Source organism: Hipposideros armiger, unplaced genomic scaffold (assembly GCF_001890085.2).
Source record: "Hipposideros armiger isolate ML-2016 unplaced genomic scaffold, ASM189008v1 scaffold_93, whole genome shotgun sequence".
In the NCBI taxonomy this organism is placed as follows: domain Eukaryota; kingdom Metazoa; phylum Chordata; class Mammalia; order Chiroptera; family Hipposideridae; genus Hipposideros; species Hipposideros armiger.
In genome coordinates, this window is record NW_017731443.1 from 1,440,860 (window position 1) to 1,458,702 (window position 17,843).

The window sequence follows — 17,843 nt, forward strand, 5'->3', positions numbered from 1 at the left end:
GCTGGGTGCTGCACAGCTAGTGTTTCATCTGATCCACACAACAATCTCATTTTCCAAGTGGGGAAACTGAGGCTCAGAAAGGCTGAGTGACATGACCAAGGAACATAGGGCTCTCAGGTACATGGGCTTCTAAGTTATGTTTTAAGGGCCAGTCAGGGTACTTCCTGCAAAGTTCAAGGACATAATCACTTAGTCTCTCTGAGTCCCTGCTTTCCTCACCTGTAAAAGAGAAAATAATTACTTACTGTGAAAGAAAAGAGTATTTGTCAAGATCTTAGCTGTGGGGCTGGTTCCCTAAGTGTTTAACCAAAGACAGGATAAAAATGTACCAGATAAAAGTGTAACTCACTTCACGCTCTCAGCTGTGATGCCCATGCTCTTTCCGTCCCCGAGAGCAGACGGCAAGGGCCCTGCCCACTCCTCCCAAAGGCCAGGAATGCACATGACAATAAGCAGGTGAACTTTTACCGACATTCGTTCCCCCTCTTCCTGATACCTCTGACTCCCACTGACTTTTCCACCAGGTGCTGGCTAGCCCAGCTACTGACTCAACTGACATCTGGAATAGCACAGCACACCTGGATACCAGGAAAGGACCAACCTACACTCGCTCCCATTTTACTACAGGATTGAGGCACCTGCCCGAGGCTTATATGGCTAGGGTGGCTGCCCTCCCGAGTAGGGCGGAAGCTGCCAATTTCGACATGCACTGATAAGGAGTGTGACAGACCTGATCAGCCCCTGGGGAAGGGGCAACTCCCAGCCCACCTGCTTTTCAACCCACAAAACCCAGTCTTGAAAGGCCACTGACTTTATTGATTTAAAAAACTTTATAAGGACAATGACTGTTCTGCCAAAAGAGAAGCCAAATGGCATAAAACAGACCAGAGATTAAGGTGGGGGTAAAGGAAGGGGCCAGGAATCCACTCAGAAAAGCTGGTAATTATCGACACGAAATTGGCAAGGGAAAGAGAAGGGAGATGCATGCAAGAGGCAGAATTCCAAAAAAGTTGAAATGGTGAGGGGAGAGAACTCCCTGAAGACCTTGGAGGGCGTTGGAGGTTGAGGAGGCATCAATCCTTTGTAGAGGACTGGGGAGGAGCCCCCACTCGGCTGCAAACTCTGGAGACTCAAGGCTGGGGCTAGAGATTGGGGGCTCCCCAGAGAGCATCACAAAAAGGCGTCACACCACTCTCGAAGGCACCCGAAGCAGTCCCGGGACTGCTTGGCGTTGGCGCCACATGTGTCCTTTAGCCATTCCCGGAAGAGGTCTTCATCTTTCTTTAGCACCAGAAACTGGCCAAGGACCACATAGGCCTGCAAAACAGGCAAAATAAAGGGCATGCTGCTCAGTGTTCTGTGGGACTAAGAACAAGAAGGCCACTTCTGTGGCATTCAGAGCACATGAGCCTAGGAAGCAGTCTCTGGCTATCTCTTCAGATTATATCCCACTGTCCACCCCCAACAGATACACTCACTTTCCTCAATTCCAAACTGCCAGGCAACACTGTAGTTTGCCACCCCCAGCCCTCCCCAGCTGCATGCAGCCTCCGCATACCTTGTCAAAGCCCCTTTCCTCCAGCTTCTTGCCCAGGACTTCACCAATCCCAGCCAGACTCCCCACTGGTTTTTCCCCCATGGGCTCTGCCACAAAGTCTCGGTGCTTTTGGGAGGTTGTCATCTTGATCAGGATTAATCTGGGAATCCCAAGAAAAGGTTGGTTAGGGTTAAAAACCCGAGAACTCCTAAAGACCCACTGGCAATCCCATATTAAAAGGAAGCTAGACCAACGATTACGGTGGCTTATTAGAGTCCTCTCATTTCACGGATGAGAAAACTCATGTCCAAGGAAAGTTTTCCCCACTACTCAAGAGAGAAATCTCTCTCACTCCCTGCGGTAACTGGGTTTTGGTATTGCCCCAGAGGAAAGACTATCCTGCCCTATCAGGTGGCGCAGGCCGATCAGTAGCCAGGACTCGCCCTGAAGGTGTCACTCCCTCTTTGTGACCTTGGCTGGGCAAAAAAGGCACTGACTCTGCCTGGAACGGCTACCTAGCCTGAAAAGTAAACAAAGGGTTCCTCTGCCCCACCCGCCCCCATGGGCTGTTCACAAAGCAAAGGCCGGAGCGCATACACCAGCTCCCCAGCCCCGCCAGGTTCACGCCTGGGTTCCCGCCGGGCCCCGCAGGCCCCGCCCCCGAAGCGCGCCGCCCCGCCTCCTCCACGCGCCACCGCGCCCACGCCCCTCCTTGCCGGGCCGCCAAGCCCGTTCCAAGGACGCATCCTCTGGCTGGCTGCAGCTTACGGCCCTTCTCCTCCCCGCGCCTCCTCTGGCCTCCAGTCCGAGCCCTGCTCCGTAGCTCGCGCTCACCGGCAACTCCAGCTCCCGTAACGGCTCCTCCTGCCGCCCGGATACTCCCGCCGATACCTCAAGCCACTAGAACTTTCTTCTACTTCCGCTTCCGGGTCGCCTCAAGAGCCGCCTAAAAAATGTGGCGCTTCTAGCCACTTAGAGCCATAGAGATGAGGCGCCCTGGACCTCCACGGCGGCCTTTGTAGGGGCGCCTTTCCGGTCGCTTCGCGGGAAACCGGGCTGCCTTCTATGGTCTCGCTTCTCTAGAAGTACTTCCGGTCTCAAAGGAGCAGAGGGGTCGGTGGAGAAAACTTTAGTTCTCCGCTGCACGGCCTCCGGAACTCAAGGACCTAGCCTTTGCCGACCTGGAGGTGGGAAGAGTTAAAGGAACGGACAAGGAGGGCGGGGAGCGTGGCCGCATGCTTCCGAGAGAGCACCGGAAGTACAGTGCTCGGAAGGGTCCGGTTCAGGTCGATCCCTGTCGCCCTCATCGCGGCGGCACTTGTACGAGTCCGGCAGGAGCTGAAGGCGCCTGAGATCTGTATCCAAGGTGACGCTACCGTCGTGATCGCCGGCAAGTTTCTTTTCTGCGAAGTGAGTCGTGGACGAACCGCTCCCAGCGAGCGTCCAGCCTGGAGAACGGAGTCGTTCCAGCAGCGCCCTTGGGAGAAGAGGGCCTGGAAGTAAGGGTGGGTCTCTGAGCGTCTTACCTCCGGGATAGGGAGGGAGGAGGGCAGGACACGGCAACTAGAGGTGACACTCGGAGTTTCTTTTGGAAACCACCAGTCTCGGTGGTGCCAGTTCTTGTCTTCTCAGAACCCAAGTCAGAAACATAGCAGATACCGCAGACCAAGCCGGCTTACCGCGACCATTAATGAACTCTTTCCTGACTTGGACCATCGCGGTGGTCTCCAAACTGGTCTCTTATCTGTAGTGTGTTGAGAGGTGAGCATCTGTGTTGTATGGCTGTGCTGAACTTGGAATGTACAGACATGTTGAGGAAGATACAGTTTATCTCTCACTCCTTCGTGAGCCGTTGCCAGAATGATTTATTTACTTTTTATGATTATGCCAGTACTTATGAAAACATGAGTTATTTTTATCGGCCGCACATTGCTAAATGCTTTGCTTACATCATTTCATCCTAACGACAATGTTCTGGCTATTATTAGCCTAGAAAAGTTAAACAATAAGGAATGTCAATGTAAGGACGTCCAAAGACTAAGATTTTTGTAAGAGTTTGAGTCAAACCCATGACCTGTGCCAGGGAGCAAGATCTAAAATGATCTGGAGAGTAACAGTTTTGCAGTTTCTTTTATGCATTAGAAATTAAGGAGGGGTCTAAGGAAGATAACACGAGGGTGGGAGAAAGCAGGGCAGGGATTGAATTACAGAGTAGTTAATGAGATTATGTGCTCTCTTTGAGGTTGGTCATGCCTTAGAGGGGTATTAGCTCACTTAAAAACCTAAAGAAGTTACATGCCTGGGGTGTGACTACCCATCAAGACCTGCCCATTTAGGAATTTATGATCGTATCACCCCATAAGGTCACTTTTTATGGAACCCCTTTTTTTTCATCCACAGGAAATAGTCAAGGTAGGATTTCAGCTCAAGCAATTAGAGTTTAGAGCCCACGCTCTTAACCAGGACACTGTGTCACTCCTCAGTAAAAAGTCCCTCCCCATCTTCAAAACAGTTCTGGGTTCTGAGCCTGCCAACCCAAGAAACTCAGGAATAGGAGTTGACAGCCTCTGTGTCCCTCACCCCCCAGGGCCAGGACCCAATATGTCTCAGGCCACCAAGAGGAAGCATGTGGTGAAGGAGGTGCTGGGGGAACACATGATACCCTCCGACCAGCAGCAGATCGTGAGGGTGAGTAGCATTGGGTACAAGCTACTCTGTCCCCCACCCTTCCACTCCCGTTGGGCCCCTGGGGTGGGGGAAGAGTGCAGTGTGGCTCAGTGGGTCTTTGAGCTAGCTGATGAGGCCGACTGGTTCTTGGTCTCTCCTGGACCAGGTACTCAGGACCCCAGGGAACAATCTGCATGAGGTGGAGACAGCCCAGGGGCAGCGCTTCCTGGTGAGCATGCCCTCCAAATACCGCAAGAACATCTGGATCAAGAGAGGTGAGAGAGCCCTCTAGGAGATAGAACCACTTCCAGTGACCTTGACTTTACCCAGTGCAAGCTGGACTGACTGTACCTTTTCTCTTTTCTACCTACAGGGGACTTTCTCATTGTTGACCCTATTGAAGAGGGAGAAAAGGTGAAGGCTGAGATTTCCTTCGTGCTCTGCAAAGACCATGTGCGCTCTCTGCAGAAGGAGGGGCTCTGGTAGGTTGTCCCCTTGGTCATTGGCCGCCTGATTTCCGGGGATTGACTTCCTCGCTGTGAAATTCAGGGAGGGAAGATCAATCATGGCATCCCAGGGAGGGACAGCTGGAAAAAGGGACAGCTGAGACCTTTCTGACCCTGGCTCTTCTCTTGGCACAGGCCCGAGGCCTTCTCTGAGGTGGCAGAGAAACACAACAGGAACAGGTGAGGATCAAGCCAGAGGATAGGGAAGACAGAAAATAGGGGTTCAGGCTTTGGTGCCTTGAAAGGAAAATAGAGCCTTCCTTTCTCCCTACCTAGAGTCCCTAGTGAGAGCTCCTCAGTATGTGGTTATGTGTATGCCTTGAAAGTCAGATGCCCTGGGTTAAAATCCTGGCTTTGTTACTTATAACTGAGTGACTTTAAGCTGGTTACTTAATCTCTTAAACCTGGATTTCCTCGCCTATAAAGGATTATGAGGATTAAAGGAGTTAATGTTTATAAAATTGTTTAGTATAGTGCCTGGTATGCAGCTGGGTCCATTGTGTGTTAGTTTCTGGTAGTAGAATCGTTATTATTAAAAACAGGCTCTGGGGCTGGCCGAGTGGCTCAGTTGGTTAAGAGCTCACTCAAGAGTGTGAACTCTGAGCAACAGGGTCGCCAGTTCGATTTCCCAGCCCAAGCCGAGCTGCTGCTGAGCTGCCAACAGGTGGCAGGATGGCTCAGCTAAAAAAAAAAAAAAAAGAGGGGAGGTGGGCTCTAGTAAACTTTTGAGGTGGGAGGTAGTCTTTGGCCTGTTTTCCTTGGCTAAGTTTTCCTGCTGCTTGCTGGGTCTTTCCCTGTCCGACTTGCTGAGCCCTGACTCTTGGCCAATGGTCCTCCTTTTGGTGGGGCTCCTTGATTACAGATCTGGTTTTCCCAGAAGGCATTGGACTAACTATCCTTTTCCCCCATGAAGCCAGAGTCAGCCAGAACTCCCAGATGAGACACAGTCGTTGGGAAAAGAGTCCAGCTCTGAAGATGATTCTGACCTGTTTGTTAACACCAACCGCAGACAGTATCTTGAGAGTGAGGAGGAGAGCGAGGAGGAGAAGGCAGCTTGAGACCCCAGGACCCACGACTCCTCTGGCTCAGAGACCAGCCCTCGACTCCCCTGAGCTTGGACATTCCCAGGGTACTCTGCAGATCTTTCCCCCTGGTGGGGACAAAGCAGGACCCCTCTCTGAACTGACCTTCTGACCTAGGAGAATTAAACCCCTGGTGGGTGACTTGTGCTGGTGTCCGAGTGACTCTCTGGAGGGAGGAGGGACCTGTGGTAAAGTTCAAAACTGCTCTTTGGTGGAGGCCTCATGGACAGGTGGGCTGAATGGGAAGAAATGGGGAGTGGCTGGGGTTTTTCCTAGGTGTGTTCTCCCTCTCGCTTACCGGGCACAAGGAGGCCCTGTGCTGTGCCTTCTTGCATGGATTTAATCACCGGGAACGGTCCCTTCATTGTCTGCTTGCAGTCAGTACTGATTCAGGGATTCAGGATCACAGCTGGAGGAGCTAGTGCCGTAGGACTTGCCTCTCAGAAACACTCAGGATGAATTTCACAGTGCCTCATGAGCTGTTTCCCTGCCTTTTTAGTCACCCATGACTGCAGGAGTGCCCACCTCCGTGCTGCTGTGTACATCCCCTGGTTGGTGGCATCCTTGTGGCCTCTCGGACCGTCACTCCTCAGCTCCCTTGTAACCCACATCATCCCACTTCTCCTTTGAAGCTTTTACTCTGGCTCTACACTCTCCCTCTTCCTCACTGGCATTGACCTTGTAGTCACTGCCCAGACATTGATGAGTTTAGTTTACCTCCAGGCTTAGAGTCTTCTACCCCCGCTTATGTCATTATTTTCTGCATGCATGGGTAAGCCTGTTCCACACTCTGGCCCCTTAGTTCCTTGATATCGCCATCACTAATGCTCCTGTCTTCTGTGGATAGATATTCCCTGGACCCCTGACATCCATAGAAATTGCAGCGCCTTTTGAATTCAAATACCTGTGCAGTCACTGCCTCTGGCCTTCTTCCTTACTTGCTCAACTACCCACTCTGCCAAAATTCTCTATCTTCATCCTCCAGCAGTGCCACATTCTCACTATTATCCTCCTGTCTTCCCTTCTGTCCTTGTACAGCATGGATTCCATGGTCCACACCCTCCACTCCCTGGTCTTCCTCCGTTGTCTTCATCTACTAAGACCTAATCTCGGCCACCCAACCGGTCACCTCTGTGCCTGCGCCCAAGTAGCTACTAGAGAAACCCGCCAACCTGACTCACTAGCTTTCCCTTCAGTTCATAATTACAGACCTCAGATGGACACTCAGCACTGCCTAGATCTGCTCTGGGATGTTGCATTTCAAAACTTGTGTGTTGTCTACCAACTCCCCCTCCCCCTGTTAGTTACCGCAGCTCATACTTCATTAAGAAATCGTAGCCATTGGGGGAACTCTCACTCCCCATTGCCAGCCCTGCAAATGTGTTCATGATCTCCCTGTCTTTTTACTTCCCGTTGTAATCCAATGGGATTTCATCTTTTCCTCATTTATCTGTTCATTCACTTTCTTTTCATGTTTGCTTAGTATCACTTTAAATATATGTATGTATGTGTATACGTGTGTGTGTTTTGTATACATGTTTAAAAACCCACGTGTGTGTGTATATATGTATATACACACAAAAAATGAACTTCAGATGAGGTAGATTTATATACATGTGTGTGTGTGTGGTCTATTTTTAACTCATCTGAAGTTTATTTTTTATGGAGATAGCTAACTTTTTTCCTAAAGGGATGACTACTTGTCCCTATACCATTTGTTGAATGGGTCAATGGGTCCTTCTTTCCTCACTGATTTTTAAATACCTCCTTAAAATACACTGTTCCTGCGTATAAATGGATCTCTAGAATTTCTGTCCTGCTGATCTGTGTGCATATACCGTATTTTATAGCATGATTGATACAGCTCCCTCAACCCTGCCCCGCTGTTACTTGAAAATTTCATATTCTCATATCTTAACGTAAGAACTTTAGATTTGTTAATTTTCATTTAAAAGTCCTGTTGAGATTTTCATTGTCGTGGATTTAAATCTCAGTTTGATTTGGAGAGAAGTGCTGTCTTAACAGTTTTGAATCTTCCTATCCAGAAATGAGGTATTACGTTCTTTTGTAAGGTGTTGTGTTCAGATGGGTCTTTCACGTTTCTAGTACAATTTAGTCTTAAGGAGTTTTAGAGTTATTTGTTGTTACGAATGAATTTTGACATCACACTTCTAACCATCACTGGCATATAGGAACTCATCTCTGTGCTCACCTAAGTGATCTGATTGAATTCTCTAATTCTAAGTAGTTGAGTTGATTCTCTTGGCTTTCTGGCTAAAGAGTCAAGTCATGTAGAGGCAGATTTATCTGATCCTTTATGCTCATATCTTTTTCTTGTGACTTATAGAGGCCAGGACCTCCAGTATAATGTTGAACGGCACCCTTATTTATTCCTCTCATAGCGGGAATGGTTCTCATGTTTCATCAAGAAATAATTCTTCTGCCAACAGGTGGCAGGATGGCTCAGCTAAAATAATAATAATTCTTGGGGCGTCCTGTTAGCCCAGGTGATTAGAGCGCAGGCTCATAACACCAAGGTTGCTGATTCAGTGCCCACATGGGCCAAGGAGCTGCGCCCTCCACAACTAGATTGAAGACAACTACTTGACTTGGAGCTGATGGGTCCTGGAAAAACACACTGTTCCCCAATAAAATTTCTTTAAAAAAAAAACCAAAATGAAATAATTCTTGCTTTAGGTTTCTGGTAGGTGACCTTCATTAGGCTGGAGGTGTTTCCTTCTGTTCTGGCTTACTGAAGGCTTTTTTTCCTTTATGCAACTTGATGAATTTTGACATCTATTGATTTTATTTTATTGTTCTGATTTTCATTAATAGGTTCCCTAATGTGGACCATTCTTACATTCTGATGTAAACCCTGCTTAGTTTTATAATATTTATTTAGAATTTTATATCTTTCCTTGGGCCAATTTAACTTTCTGTTTTATTGATTTCTCTGTCCCATTTTGATAACTGAACTATGCTACTGTGTAGAATGGGTTTAGAAACATTTAATCTTTTTCTCCAGGTTTGAATAATTTGTAGAAAAGGAATTATTTGTTTCTTCAAAGTTTGTGTTGGATGCCTGTCTTTTTTTTTTTTTTTTAAAGATTTTTATTGGGGAATTGGGGGGATGGGAACAGTGCTGGGGAATTGGGGAAAGGGGAACAGACAAGTTGCTGTCGTTTTGTTCTTCAATCTAGTTGTGGAGGATGTTGCTTCACTGGCCCAAGTTGGCACCATCATTGCGCCCCTCTCTGGCGAGGCAGATCAGTCGCCGGCTTCTGGACGGCCGCTCACTGCGGCTGCTGGCCGCTCACGCTGGCTGCTGGCCACACACGGTAGCCCATGGCAATCCACTGCCACAGGGACTGCAGCCCACGCCGTCGCCGGCGACTCATGGCAGCCCAGCTCCAGGTTGAGCTGTTGTTCAGCATCTTAGCTGTAGAGGGCAGTGTCACTGGCCCTCATATGTGGGATCCGAACCGGGGCCCTCTGGCATCCCAAGCGAGTTCTTAACCATCGCGCCACTCGGCCGGCCCTTGGATGCCTGTTTTAGGGGTAGATCTTCGTCTTTTAATTTCTTCTCTGGCATTTTATATGCTCAAGTTTTCTATCCTTGAGTCAATTTTGGTACCTATTTCTTTTTAGAGTCATATATTCCATGTATATTTAAGCCTTTTGGGGCAAAAACTCATGTGCAATAATTAATTTGTATTATCTGTGACTTCGTTACTTACAAGTGACAAAATCTAAACTGCAGAAGCAAACAGCTCGTTGGCCAGCGTTAGGCAGAGCTGACCCTGGGCCCGCATCGTTTGTCAGGACTCTGTCCTTGTTTGTTTCTCAGACCATCTCTGCTCCTCTTGGTTGATCATCCCTTTCTTCCTACAAGTGTTTTCTGCAGGAAGCTCCACCTTACACTTGGTCCTTACAGACAGTTCCTTCGTCAGGATCCATGTATTTCAAGGAAGACCAATGGGTCCTGCTCAGGTTACTTGTCCTCTCCTGAGCAGTCGTGTTGGCCAGGGCAGAGTTGGGGCGGTGGAGGGGAACTTGGGGAAGGCAAGATGAGCCACACCTGAGCCATATGAAACGTGTTTCCCATGGAATAGAGAGGCTCTTATACCAGAAAAAGGGGCAAGGGGTGAGAGGATATCAAACCAACGAACATCTGTGTTCTGTGTATTTTGTTTTCCTTGACTCAGCTTTGCAAAATGTTTACTTTATTGGCCCTTTCCTTTGGCCTGCTTCTTTGGATTTGTTTCTAGCTTCTGAGTTGTATGTTTAGTTAATTTCAGTTTTGCTTTTGAATATATTTAGGGCTATAAGTTTTCCTCTAAGTACTCCTTTGACTGTTTCCCACTTGGTGTGATTTATTTTTGGCATCATGTCTGTAAGCTTGGCCTTAGGTTTTCCTCCAGCTCTCAGTGATTCTGTGACTTACCTAATAGTCTCTTTTTTTCCCCCCAAAACCTTTTCATCTCCACGTCTCCATCTCTTGTCAGCCATTTAGCTCCTGTGGGTTGTAGCTCAACCCCAATGGAGACAGAGTCCTTGTATTCTGCATGCTACTCCCTTTGTCATTCTTTGAAGCTGAGAATTCATCTCTGTTGCCCAGATTAGTGGAGGAATCCAACCTTGTGTGAATAAATCTCCCAGAATGAACTGAGTGTTCTAAGAGCCCCTGGTCCCACGGTGCCATGGCCAGGCCTGTGATCGGTTGCCTGACAGTACTGACCCATACTGCAGTTAGGTTTGAGATGTTTGGCCCTTCAGACTGCACTTCTATCACTTTAGGACCAACCTTTACAGCCAAGCCGTTTCTACCAGGGCTTCCCCAGCTCACTTTTCTCTTGTCATCCAGCCACTCGTATATATGTGCCAAGGAGCACACATGGCAATCTGAGCTAGTCACATGGTTTTTCTCCTTTAATATGTAAATGTGGTGAGGTATCTTGACACAGTTTCTAATGTTAAAACATCCTTGCATTCCTAGAATGAGTCATGGTGGATATTTCAATATATTGCTGGATTTGGGCATCCAGGTTCATAAGTGAGGTGATTTAAGCTTTTCCTTTCCTGTACTGCTCTTGTCTGGTTTTTGTATCAAGGTTATGCCAGCCTCCTAAAATGAGTTGATTAGCATCCTTTGTCTTTTATTTTCATTACAAGTGTACGTATAAGACTGGAATTTTGCATTTCTAAACCTTTTGGTAAAGCTTCCTGTAAAACCAACTTGTGCCTGGCATTTTGGGGGTGGTGGGTAGATTTTTAACTAGATTTTTATTGATAATAGATTGCTCCGGTTTCTGTTCTTGAATCAGTTACCAGCAAGGACAAATGTTTTCATATTGTCTCTTTTTATCTATGGTTTCTAATTTGTTGGCACCAAATTGTAGAATTGCCTTAGTTTGTAATCGTGACTATCCAAAATTATGTCCCCTTATTTACATCTAATATTATTTGTGCTTTCTCTTTTTCGTCCTGGTGATCTTGGCAGTTTATTTACTAATATCTCTTCCAAACACCAACTTTTTGTTGTCATTCCTCTTCATTGTTAGCTTTTTAAAATTTTATTAATTCCTGCTCTTGCCATAGTTCCCCTTTGGGTTTATCCTGTGGTTCTTTCTCTAACCCTTTTGGTTAGGTCAGCAGTTCTCAACCTTCCTAATGCCGCGACCCCTTAATACAGTTCCTCATGTTGTGGTGACCACCAACCATAAAATTATTTTCATTGCTACTCTATAACTGTAATTTTGCTACTGTTATGAATTGTAATGTAAATATCTTTTTGTTTTCCAATGGTCTTAGGCGACCCCTGTGAAAGGGTCGTTCGACTCCCAAAGGGGGCGCGACCCACAGGTTGAGAACAGCTGGGTTAGGTGCTTGGCTCATTAATTTTCATCTTTACCTCCTCCCCTACCACAAACTACTTAGGGAATTTTCAAACCTAAAGGAAAGATGAAAGAATTGTAAAATAAGTACCTGGAATAACCTTCATCAGGGTCACCAATTTATAACATTTTGCCATATTTGATTTCTCTGTACACACAACACAAATCGCTTTTACATTTAATTGTTACATCCCTTTAGCCTCTTTTAATTTAGAACAGACTCCTTAATGTTTCTCTGTTCTTTATAAAATGGACTCTTCTGGCAAGTTCAGGCCAGTTATCTTATAAAAATGTTCTGCATTTGGCTTTGTGTGATTGTTTTTGCATTTGTTTCAGATTTGGGTTAAACAGTATAGCAAAAATAGTGTAGAACTGCCGTTTGCTGATTGCATATCACAGGGCACCTGGTACTGGGATAGCCAGCTATTGGTGTTGCTAATTTTGATCACCTGGTTAAAGGGATAGTTTCTAGATCATTTTCCTATAAAGGTACTATTTTCCCTTTGTGAGTAGGTAATCTGTGAATAGGCTAAAGGGTCCCTTGATGCGTCTCTGTATTTGTATCTAGTTTTAAAAAATTGTGTTAAAATATACAAAATTTACCATCTTAACGATTTTTAAACATACAGTTCAGTAGTGTTAAGTACATCTACCTTGTGCAACCAGTCTCCAGAATGTCTTTTATCCATGTGCCCCTCCCCCAGGCCCTGACAACCACCATTCTGCTTTCTGTTTCTGAGTTTGACTAGATAGCCTGAGAGAAATAGTATCATACAGCATTTGTCCTTTTGGGTCTGGCTTATTTCACTTAGCATGAGTCCTCAGGGTTCATCCATATTGTAGCAGGTGTCAGAATCTCCTTCCTTTTTAAGGCTGAATAACATTATTATAATTATTATTATATTATTATAGATATGTCACTGTGTGGCTATTGATATGCCACATTTGGTTTATCCATTCCCCCGTCAGTGGACACTTTCATTCCTTTTATCTTTAGCTATTGTGAATCATGCTGCTGTGAACATACATGGGTGTACAAATGCTTCTTAGAGACCTTGCTTTCAATTCTTTGGGCTATATACTGAGAAGTAGATTTGCTGCACCATATGATAATTCTATGTTTAATTTTTTTTTTTTTTAAGATTTTGGGGAATTGGGGGAGGGGAACAGTGCTGGGGAACCTGGGGAAGGGGAATAGACAAGTTGCTGTTGTTTTGTTCTTCAGTCTAGTTGTGGAGGATGTTGCGTGTTCACTGGCCCAAGCTGGCACCATCATTGCGCTCTTCCCGGGCGAGGCACATCAGTTGCCGGCTTCTGGATGGCCGCTCACGCTGGCTGCTGGCCGCTCACGCTGGCTGCTGGCTACACACGGTAGCCCATGGCAACCCACTGCAGCAGGGGACTGCAGCCTACGCCGTCACCGGCGACCCATGGCAGCCCAGCTCCAGGTCGAGCTGTTGTTCAGCATCTTAGCTATAGAGGGCAGTGTCACTGGCCCTCATATGTGGGATCCGAACCAGGGCCCTCTGGCATCCCAAGCCAGTTCTTAACCAACACACCACTCGGCTGGCCCTATGTTTAATTTTTTAAGGAGCCACTGCTATACTATTTTCCGTAGTGGATGTGGCATTTTACATTCCCACTAGCAATGCACAAGGGTTCCAGTTTCTCCATATCCTCAGCAACACATTATTTTCTGTTTGTTTGTTTTCTTTTAATAGTAGCCATCATGAAAGGTCTGAAGTATTTAGTAGATTCTTTTTAACTTTTAAAAATGTTATTGGGGAACAGTGTGTCTTTCCAAGACCCATCAGCTCCAGGTCAAGTAGTTGTTTCAATCTAGTTGTGGAGGGCGCAGCTCACTGGCCCATACGGGGATCGAACCAGCAACCTTGGTGTTACAAGTACTGCGCTCTAACCACCTGAGCTAACTGGCTGCCCCAAGTATCGAGTATTTTAATTATAATTTAGTTTTGAGCGTTTTCTAGTTCCCATTATGATTCCTTTTTTAGCCTATAAATGATTGTATTTAAATACTTATATGGTTAATTTTGATAGTGTAAGCATCTTCAGACCCACCACCACAAAAGCTAGGACTTCGGCAATAACCCGTGCAGCTATATGCCTTCAACCCCTCCATCCCATTCTCTGTTGTCCCACCCAAGGTAACCATCTTCTAGAATTTCATATGCCCTTGTTTTCTTTTTATATACTTTTCTTGTATCGACATGTATTTTTAAAGAGTTTTTTTTAACTTATGGAAAGGTTAATGTGCTGAATGTCATAGTTGGGAGCTGTCCTCTTGTTTAATAGTACATTTCTATGATTCTCCTTATTGCTATATGTTGCTGTAGTTCATTTGTTTTGACTGTCGACATTATTTCCTTGTGGGACTGTATCACAGTTTATCCATTCACTCCTTTGCTGATGGCTTGGAGGTCTTCCCATATTTTTGCTGTTGTAAACATTCTTGTACATATGTTTTTATACATGTGGGAGAGTTTATCTTGGGACAGTTTCTAGGCGTGGAATTCCTCTGTCACAACTTCAGGCAATGCTGTGAAATGTTTTCCAAAGTGATGACACCTGTTCACATTCACCAGCTGTGGATCTGAAGTGGATTTAATGATTCCTTCCTATAGTCTCAATTTTTGCTTAATATGTCTTGAGTTTGTTAGGTACAACATGTTTAAGATTGCCATCTTGTTTTGTGACTTGGACCGTTTATTATGGACTCTTTTATCCCTACAGATGCTTTTATCTCTAATGTTAGCATAGCTACTCCGGATTCCTTCTCGTTAGTACTTTTGCCTGGTAAGTCATCTTCCATCCTTTTACTTTCAATCTGTGTTCGTCTGCATGCTTTAGGTGTGTCTAGATATATCGGATTCTTAAAAATTGAATCACTAGGGGCCGGCCGAGTGACTCATTGGTTAAGAGTTGGCTTGGAAGTGCGAGCTCTGAGCTGCAGGGCCCTGGCTCGGATCCCACCTGAGGGCCAGTGACGCTGCGCCCTCTACAGCTAAGATGTTGAACAACAGCTCGACCTGGAGCTGGGCTGCCGTGAGTTGCCAGCGACCCCGTAGTCTGCAGTGGGGCCGCAGTGGGCTGCTGTGAGCCTATCTGCCTCAGCCGGGAAGAGCACAATGATAATACCAACATGGGCCAGTGAAGCGACGTCCCCCACAACTAGACTGAAGAACCAAAGGACAGCAACTTGTCTGTTCCCCTGCCCCGATTCCCCAACGCTGTTCCCCTCCCCAAATTCCCCAATTAAAAAATCTATATAAAAAAAAGAATTTAATCAGTCTTTTAACTGATAAATTTAATCCATTTAACTCATTGTGATAATTGGTATATTGGGACCCATCAGTCATATTTGAATGACAGTTTAGATGGATATAAAGTTCTAGATTCTAAATTCTTTTCCTTCAGTACTTTGAAAGTACTACTTTGTTGTCTTCTTGCATCCAGTGTTACTATTGAAAAACCTGATGTCAGTTTGATCCTTGTTCCTTTGTATGTGATGTGCTTTTTCTCTCTCTAAGCATTATCTCTGATATTCTCCAAGTTCTATATGATGTATATAGGTGTAATTCCTTTGCTGTCCTTTTGGCACTCTTTGGAATTTTTTGATCCAAGGTGTTTCATGTTTGTATTATCGTATTATTGGAAAGTTTGTCTCTATTTCTTCCAGTATGTTCTCCCTCCATGTTTGTATTTCTAGAATTCCTAATATTCAGATATTAGCATCTTTACCTCTATCTTCCATATCTCTTAGCTTTCCTTTTATATTTTTTACTTCTTCAGTTCTTTTTCTTAGAAGATTTTTCTCAATCTGGTCTTCTGATTCACTTTCATTTCTAAAGTGCACCCCTCCTGTTGTATAGCCTTCTCATTGTGTTCTTTCTTTCAGTTCAAGTTGAGTTCTGTGGCAGGTTTAAACCACAGGTGGCCATGCTGGAAATTTCCTTATGGAGAGTTTTGGAGGCCACTGTCTAATGCACTTCAGCGATAGCCCAAGGAGGGGCCAGGCAGCTGGCGTATTTTCCCATCAACTCCCACCAGTCATTGTTTAAGGGCTGCTCCTGGGGGCATTAGCTACGGGCCTGCCCGTGTGGGTATGGGTGTGTGGGGAGCAGGGGGAGGTAGCCTGGACTTCAGTGGCCAGGGAAAGTCCTCAGGCAAAGGGTTGCAGGTGCTGGCCTTTGAAGTCTGGCCAGCCCACTGCTGAGGTGATCTGTGTGGGAGCATGCACTCCTCAGCAGCCGGAAGAAGTCCATACATGCAAAGCCCTGGGGGCCAGTAAGTACTGGTGGGATATAATTTCCAAAGCTGAGACTAAGTCCACAGCATCTGAAGGAGACAGGCTTAGTGACAGGGCTTGGCTTACAGCTTCCTGAGCATCCAAAGAATCCTGTTGCAGGGCCCACTCACACTTGGCTCTTGTCTGGTAGCCCAGTGCAAAGGCTTTAGTAAACTTCTTAAACGTGGAGTATGCTGCCTTCAGTGCACAAGGAAGCCAGATTGGTCTGGGGCCTCTGTAGCTGGAGGCATAAGGCCAGCAATTGATCCTTACCAGTTGCCCGGGTAGCCCCTAAGGAAGTTGCTTGGGTTGCAGCATCCTGGATTTTGTCTTCATTCAAAGCCCAGCTCTCTGCTTACCTGTATCTGAGGGGCATGCAAGGCAGTGTGGACCATTGCCCCAGGTGGAACCACTGTCAGCATCACCAGTGTAATGGAGTCAGGACACCCACAGTGGCTCATGTACCCAAGCCAAAGTCCCGATGGAAGGCATGAAGGCACACTATGCTTACCTGGTGACAGGAATAAAGCAATGTCGAAGGCTGTCCACCAGGTGCCAGTAGTGGCAGCAGTTAGAATCTGATGCCAACATGCCCACTTTGTGTGACCCTTGCCAGTTCATACTGAGGTGCCGAGTACCAGGTTGTTAAGCATGGAGCTCTGATGGATGTCACTCTGTGTCCATTAATTCTGGTATGAGAAGCACACTCTCTTCTTGTGGTAGCACTATGGTTTCAACTGCATGACCTTGGCCGATGTGAAGAAGTATGATCAGTGCCTGCTCCGTGTTCCATCAGCATTTACAGAAGCTACCAGCAGAGGTCACAGCACGCACATCCAACCAGCAAGTTGGCACCCCAAACCGTCCATCCCAGTTATACAGTCTGGTGACAACAGCAGGATCTGTCCAACAGCAGCTGTGACTAGCCCACCGCTGATAACACAAGTTCCTGGGAGAGTTCGCCTACCGAGGTGTCACTCCCTCCCCTCAGCACATACACACGAGTATGTGCTCAGAAGCACTTGGAGAGAGGTGGGGGCTGCCCTAGCCTTTCCGTCTTAAGGCACCCACATCAGGTGCAGGGGGGCTCATCAGGCAGCGTCTTTGGTTATGCATGCCCCCCACCCCACCAGAAACGCTGCTTCAGAAAATGGCATGGGACTCAGGAGGTCATAGAACCTTGTAGGGTAGGCAGGTGGGCTGACATCTCAGAACTCCACTCTAAAGGGGTTTTCTCCCCAGGGACTTCCTCACCCACCCCACCATTTCAATTGTTCCCCTTCTAAAAATTGACAAAGCTTTTAGACTCGTCTGTCTTCCTTGCCTCCCCTCGTTTGCCTCATCTCTAAAGCCTCCAAGTGCCTTCCTCTGTCATGTCGGTCCCCATCACCTTATGTCTCCCGTAATTTAGCGTTTTTTAAAAAAAAGATTTTGTTGGGGGGAGAGGAACAGACAAGTTGCTGTCCTTTTGTTCTTCAGTCTAGTTGTGGAGGATGTCGCGTCACTGGCCCATGTTGGTATTATCATTGTGCTGTTCCTAGCTGAGGCAGTTGCTCACAGGCCATTGGACTGCCGCCCACAGCAGCAAGGGCTGCAGCCTATGCCTTCGCCAGCGACTCACGGAACCCAGCTCAACCTGTAGTTCACCATCTTAGCTGTAGAGGGCGCAGCATCACTGGCCCTAATGTGGGATCCGAATCAGGGCCCTGCCGCTCAGAGCTGGCATCCCAAGCCAACTCTTAACCAACATGCCACTCGGCCAGCCCCTGTAATTTAGCATTTTGGCAATCGTGTCTGTCTTATCAATCCTGTTTACCATCTGTGGCCACACCTCATTTTGAGACAGGAAAC

The 17,843-nt window shown here is 46.7% G+C and overlaps 2 protein-coding genes across 9 annotated transcripts; one reads left to right on the forward strand and one right to left on the reverse strand.

Moving 5' to 3' along the window:
• Positions 1 to 795: 795 nt before the first annotated feature.
• BANF1 (barrier to autointegration nuclear assembly factor 1) lies at positions 796 to 2,470 on the reverse strand. 4 transcript variants are annotated; one of them, XM_019645546.1, is made up of 3 exons: positions 2,372 to 2,470; positions 1,559 to 1,697; positions 796 to 1,317 (listed from the first exon to the last, which is right to left on the reverse strand). In XM_019645546.1, the coding sequence occupies exons 2-3, from the start codon at positions 1,679 to 1,681 to the stop codon at positions 1,171 to 1,173; spliced, it is 270 nt and encodes an 89-aa protein (XP_019501091.1). In that variant the 5' UTR covers positions 1,682 to 1,697; positions 2,372 to 2,470; the 3' UTR covers positions 796 to 1,170. The 4 variants fall into 4 exon arrangements, with proteins under 4 accessions (XP_019501091.1, XP_019501093.1, XP_019501094.1 ...); XM_019645548.1 differs by having other exon boundaries at positions 2,306 to 2,396; XM_019645549.1 differs by lacking the exon at positions 2,372 to 2,470 and adding an exon at positions 2,254 to 2,330.
• Positions 2,471 to 2,730: 260 nt separating this feature from the next.
• EIF1AD (eukaryotic translation initiation factor 1A domain containing) lies at positions 2,731 to 5,938 on the forward strand. Of its 5 annotated transcripts, none has more exons than XM_019645540.1 (7): positions 2,731 to 3,042; positions 3,140 to 3,298; positions 4,125 to 4,225; positions 4,371 to 4,479; positions 4,578 to 4,686; positions 4,846 to 4,890; positions 5,624 to 5,938. In XM_019645540.1, the coding sequence occupies exons 3-7, from the start codon at positions 4,139 to 4,141 to the stop codon at positions 5,766 to 5,768; spliced, it is 495 nt and encodes a 164-aa protein (XP_019501085.1). In that variant the 5' UTR covers positions 2,731 to 3,042; positions 3,140 to 3,298; positions 4,125 to 4,138; the 3' UTR covers positions 5,769 to 5,938. The 5 variants fall into 5 exon arrangements, with proteins under 5 accessions (XP_019501085.1, XP_019501087.1, XP_019501089.1 ...); XM_019645542.1 differs by having other exon boundaries at positions 2,731 to 3,036; XM_019645544.1 differs by having other exon boundaries at positions 2,731 to 3,036; positions 3,155 to 3,298.
• The last annotated feature ends 11,905 nt before the right edge of the window (positions 5,939 to 17,843 follow it).

Excerpts from the sequence above, each read along its gene's own strand:
- BANF1 (XM_019645546.1), bottom strand. The coding sequence starts at position 1,681 with ATGACAACCTCCCAAAAGCACCGAGACTTTGTGGCAGAGCCCATGGGG. Across the intron at positions 1,318-1,558 it reads AGGAAAGGGGCTTTGACAAG|GCCTATGTGGTCCTTGGCCA; the intron begins GTATGCGGAGGC and ends CCTGTTTTGCAG.
- EIF1AD (XM_019645540.1), top strand. The coding sequence starts at position 4,139 with ATGTCTCAGGCCACCAAGAGGAAGCATGTGGTGAAGGAGGTGCTGGGG. Across the intron at positions 4,226-4,370 it reads ACCAGCAGCAGATCGTGAGG|GTACTCAGGACCCCAGGGAA; the intron begins GTGAGTAGCATT and ends CTCCTGGACCAG. Across the intron at positions 4,687-4,845 it reads CTGCAGAAGGAGGGGCTCTG|GCCCGAGGCCTTCTCTGAGG; the intron begins GTAGGTTGTCCC and ends CTCTTGGCACAG.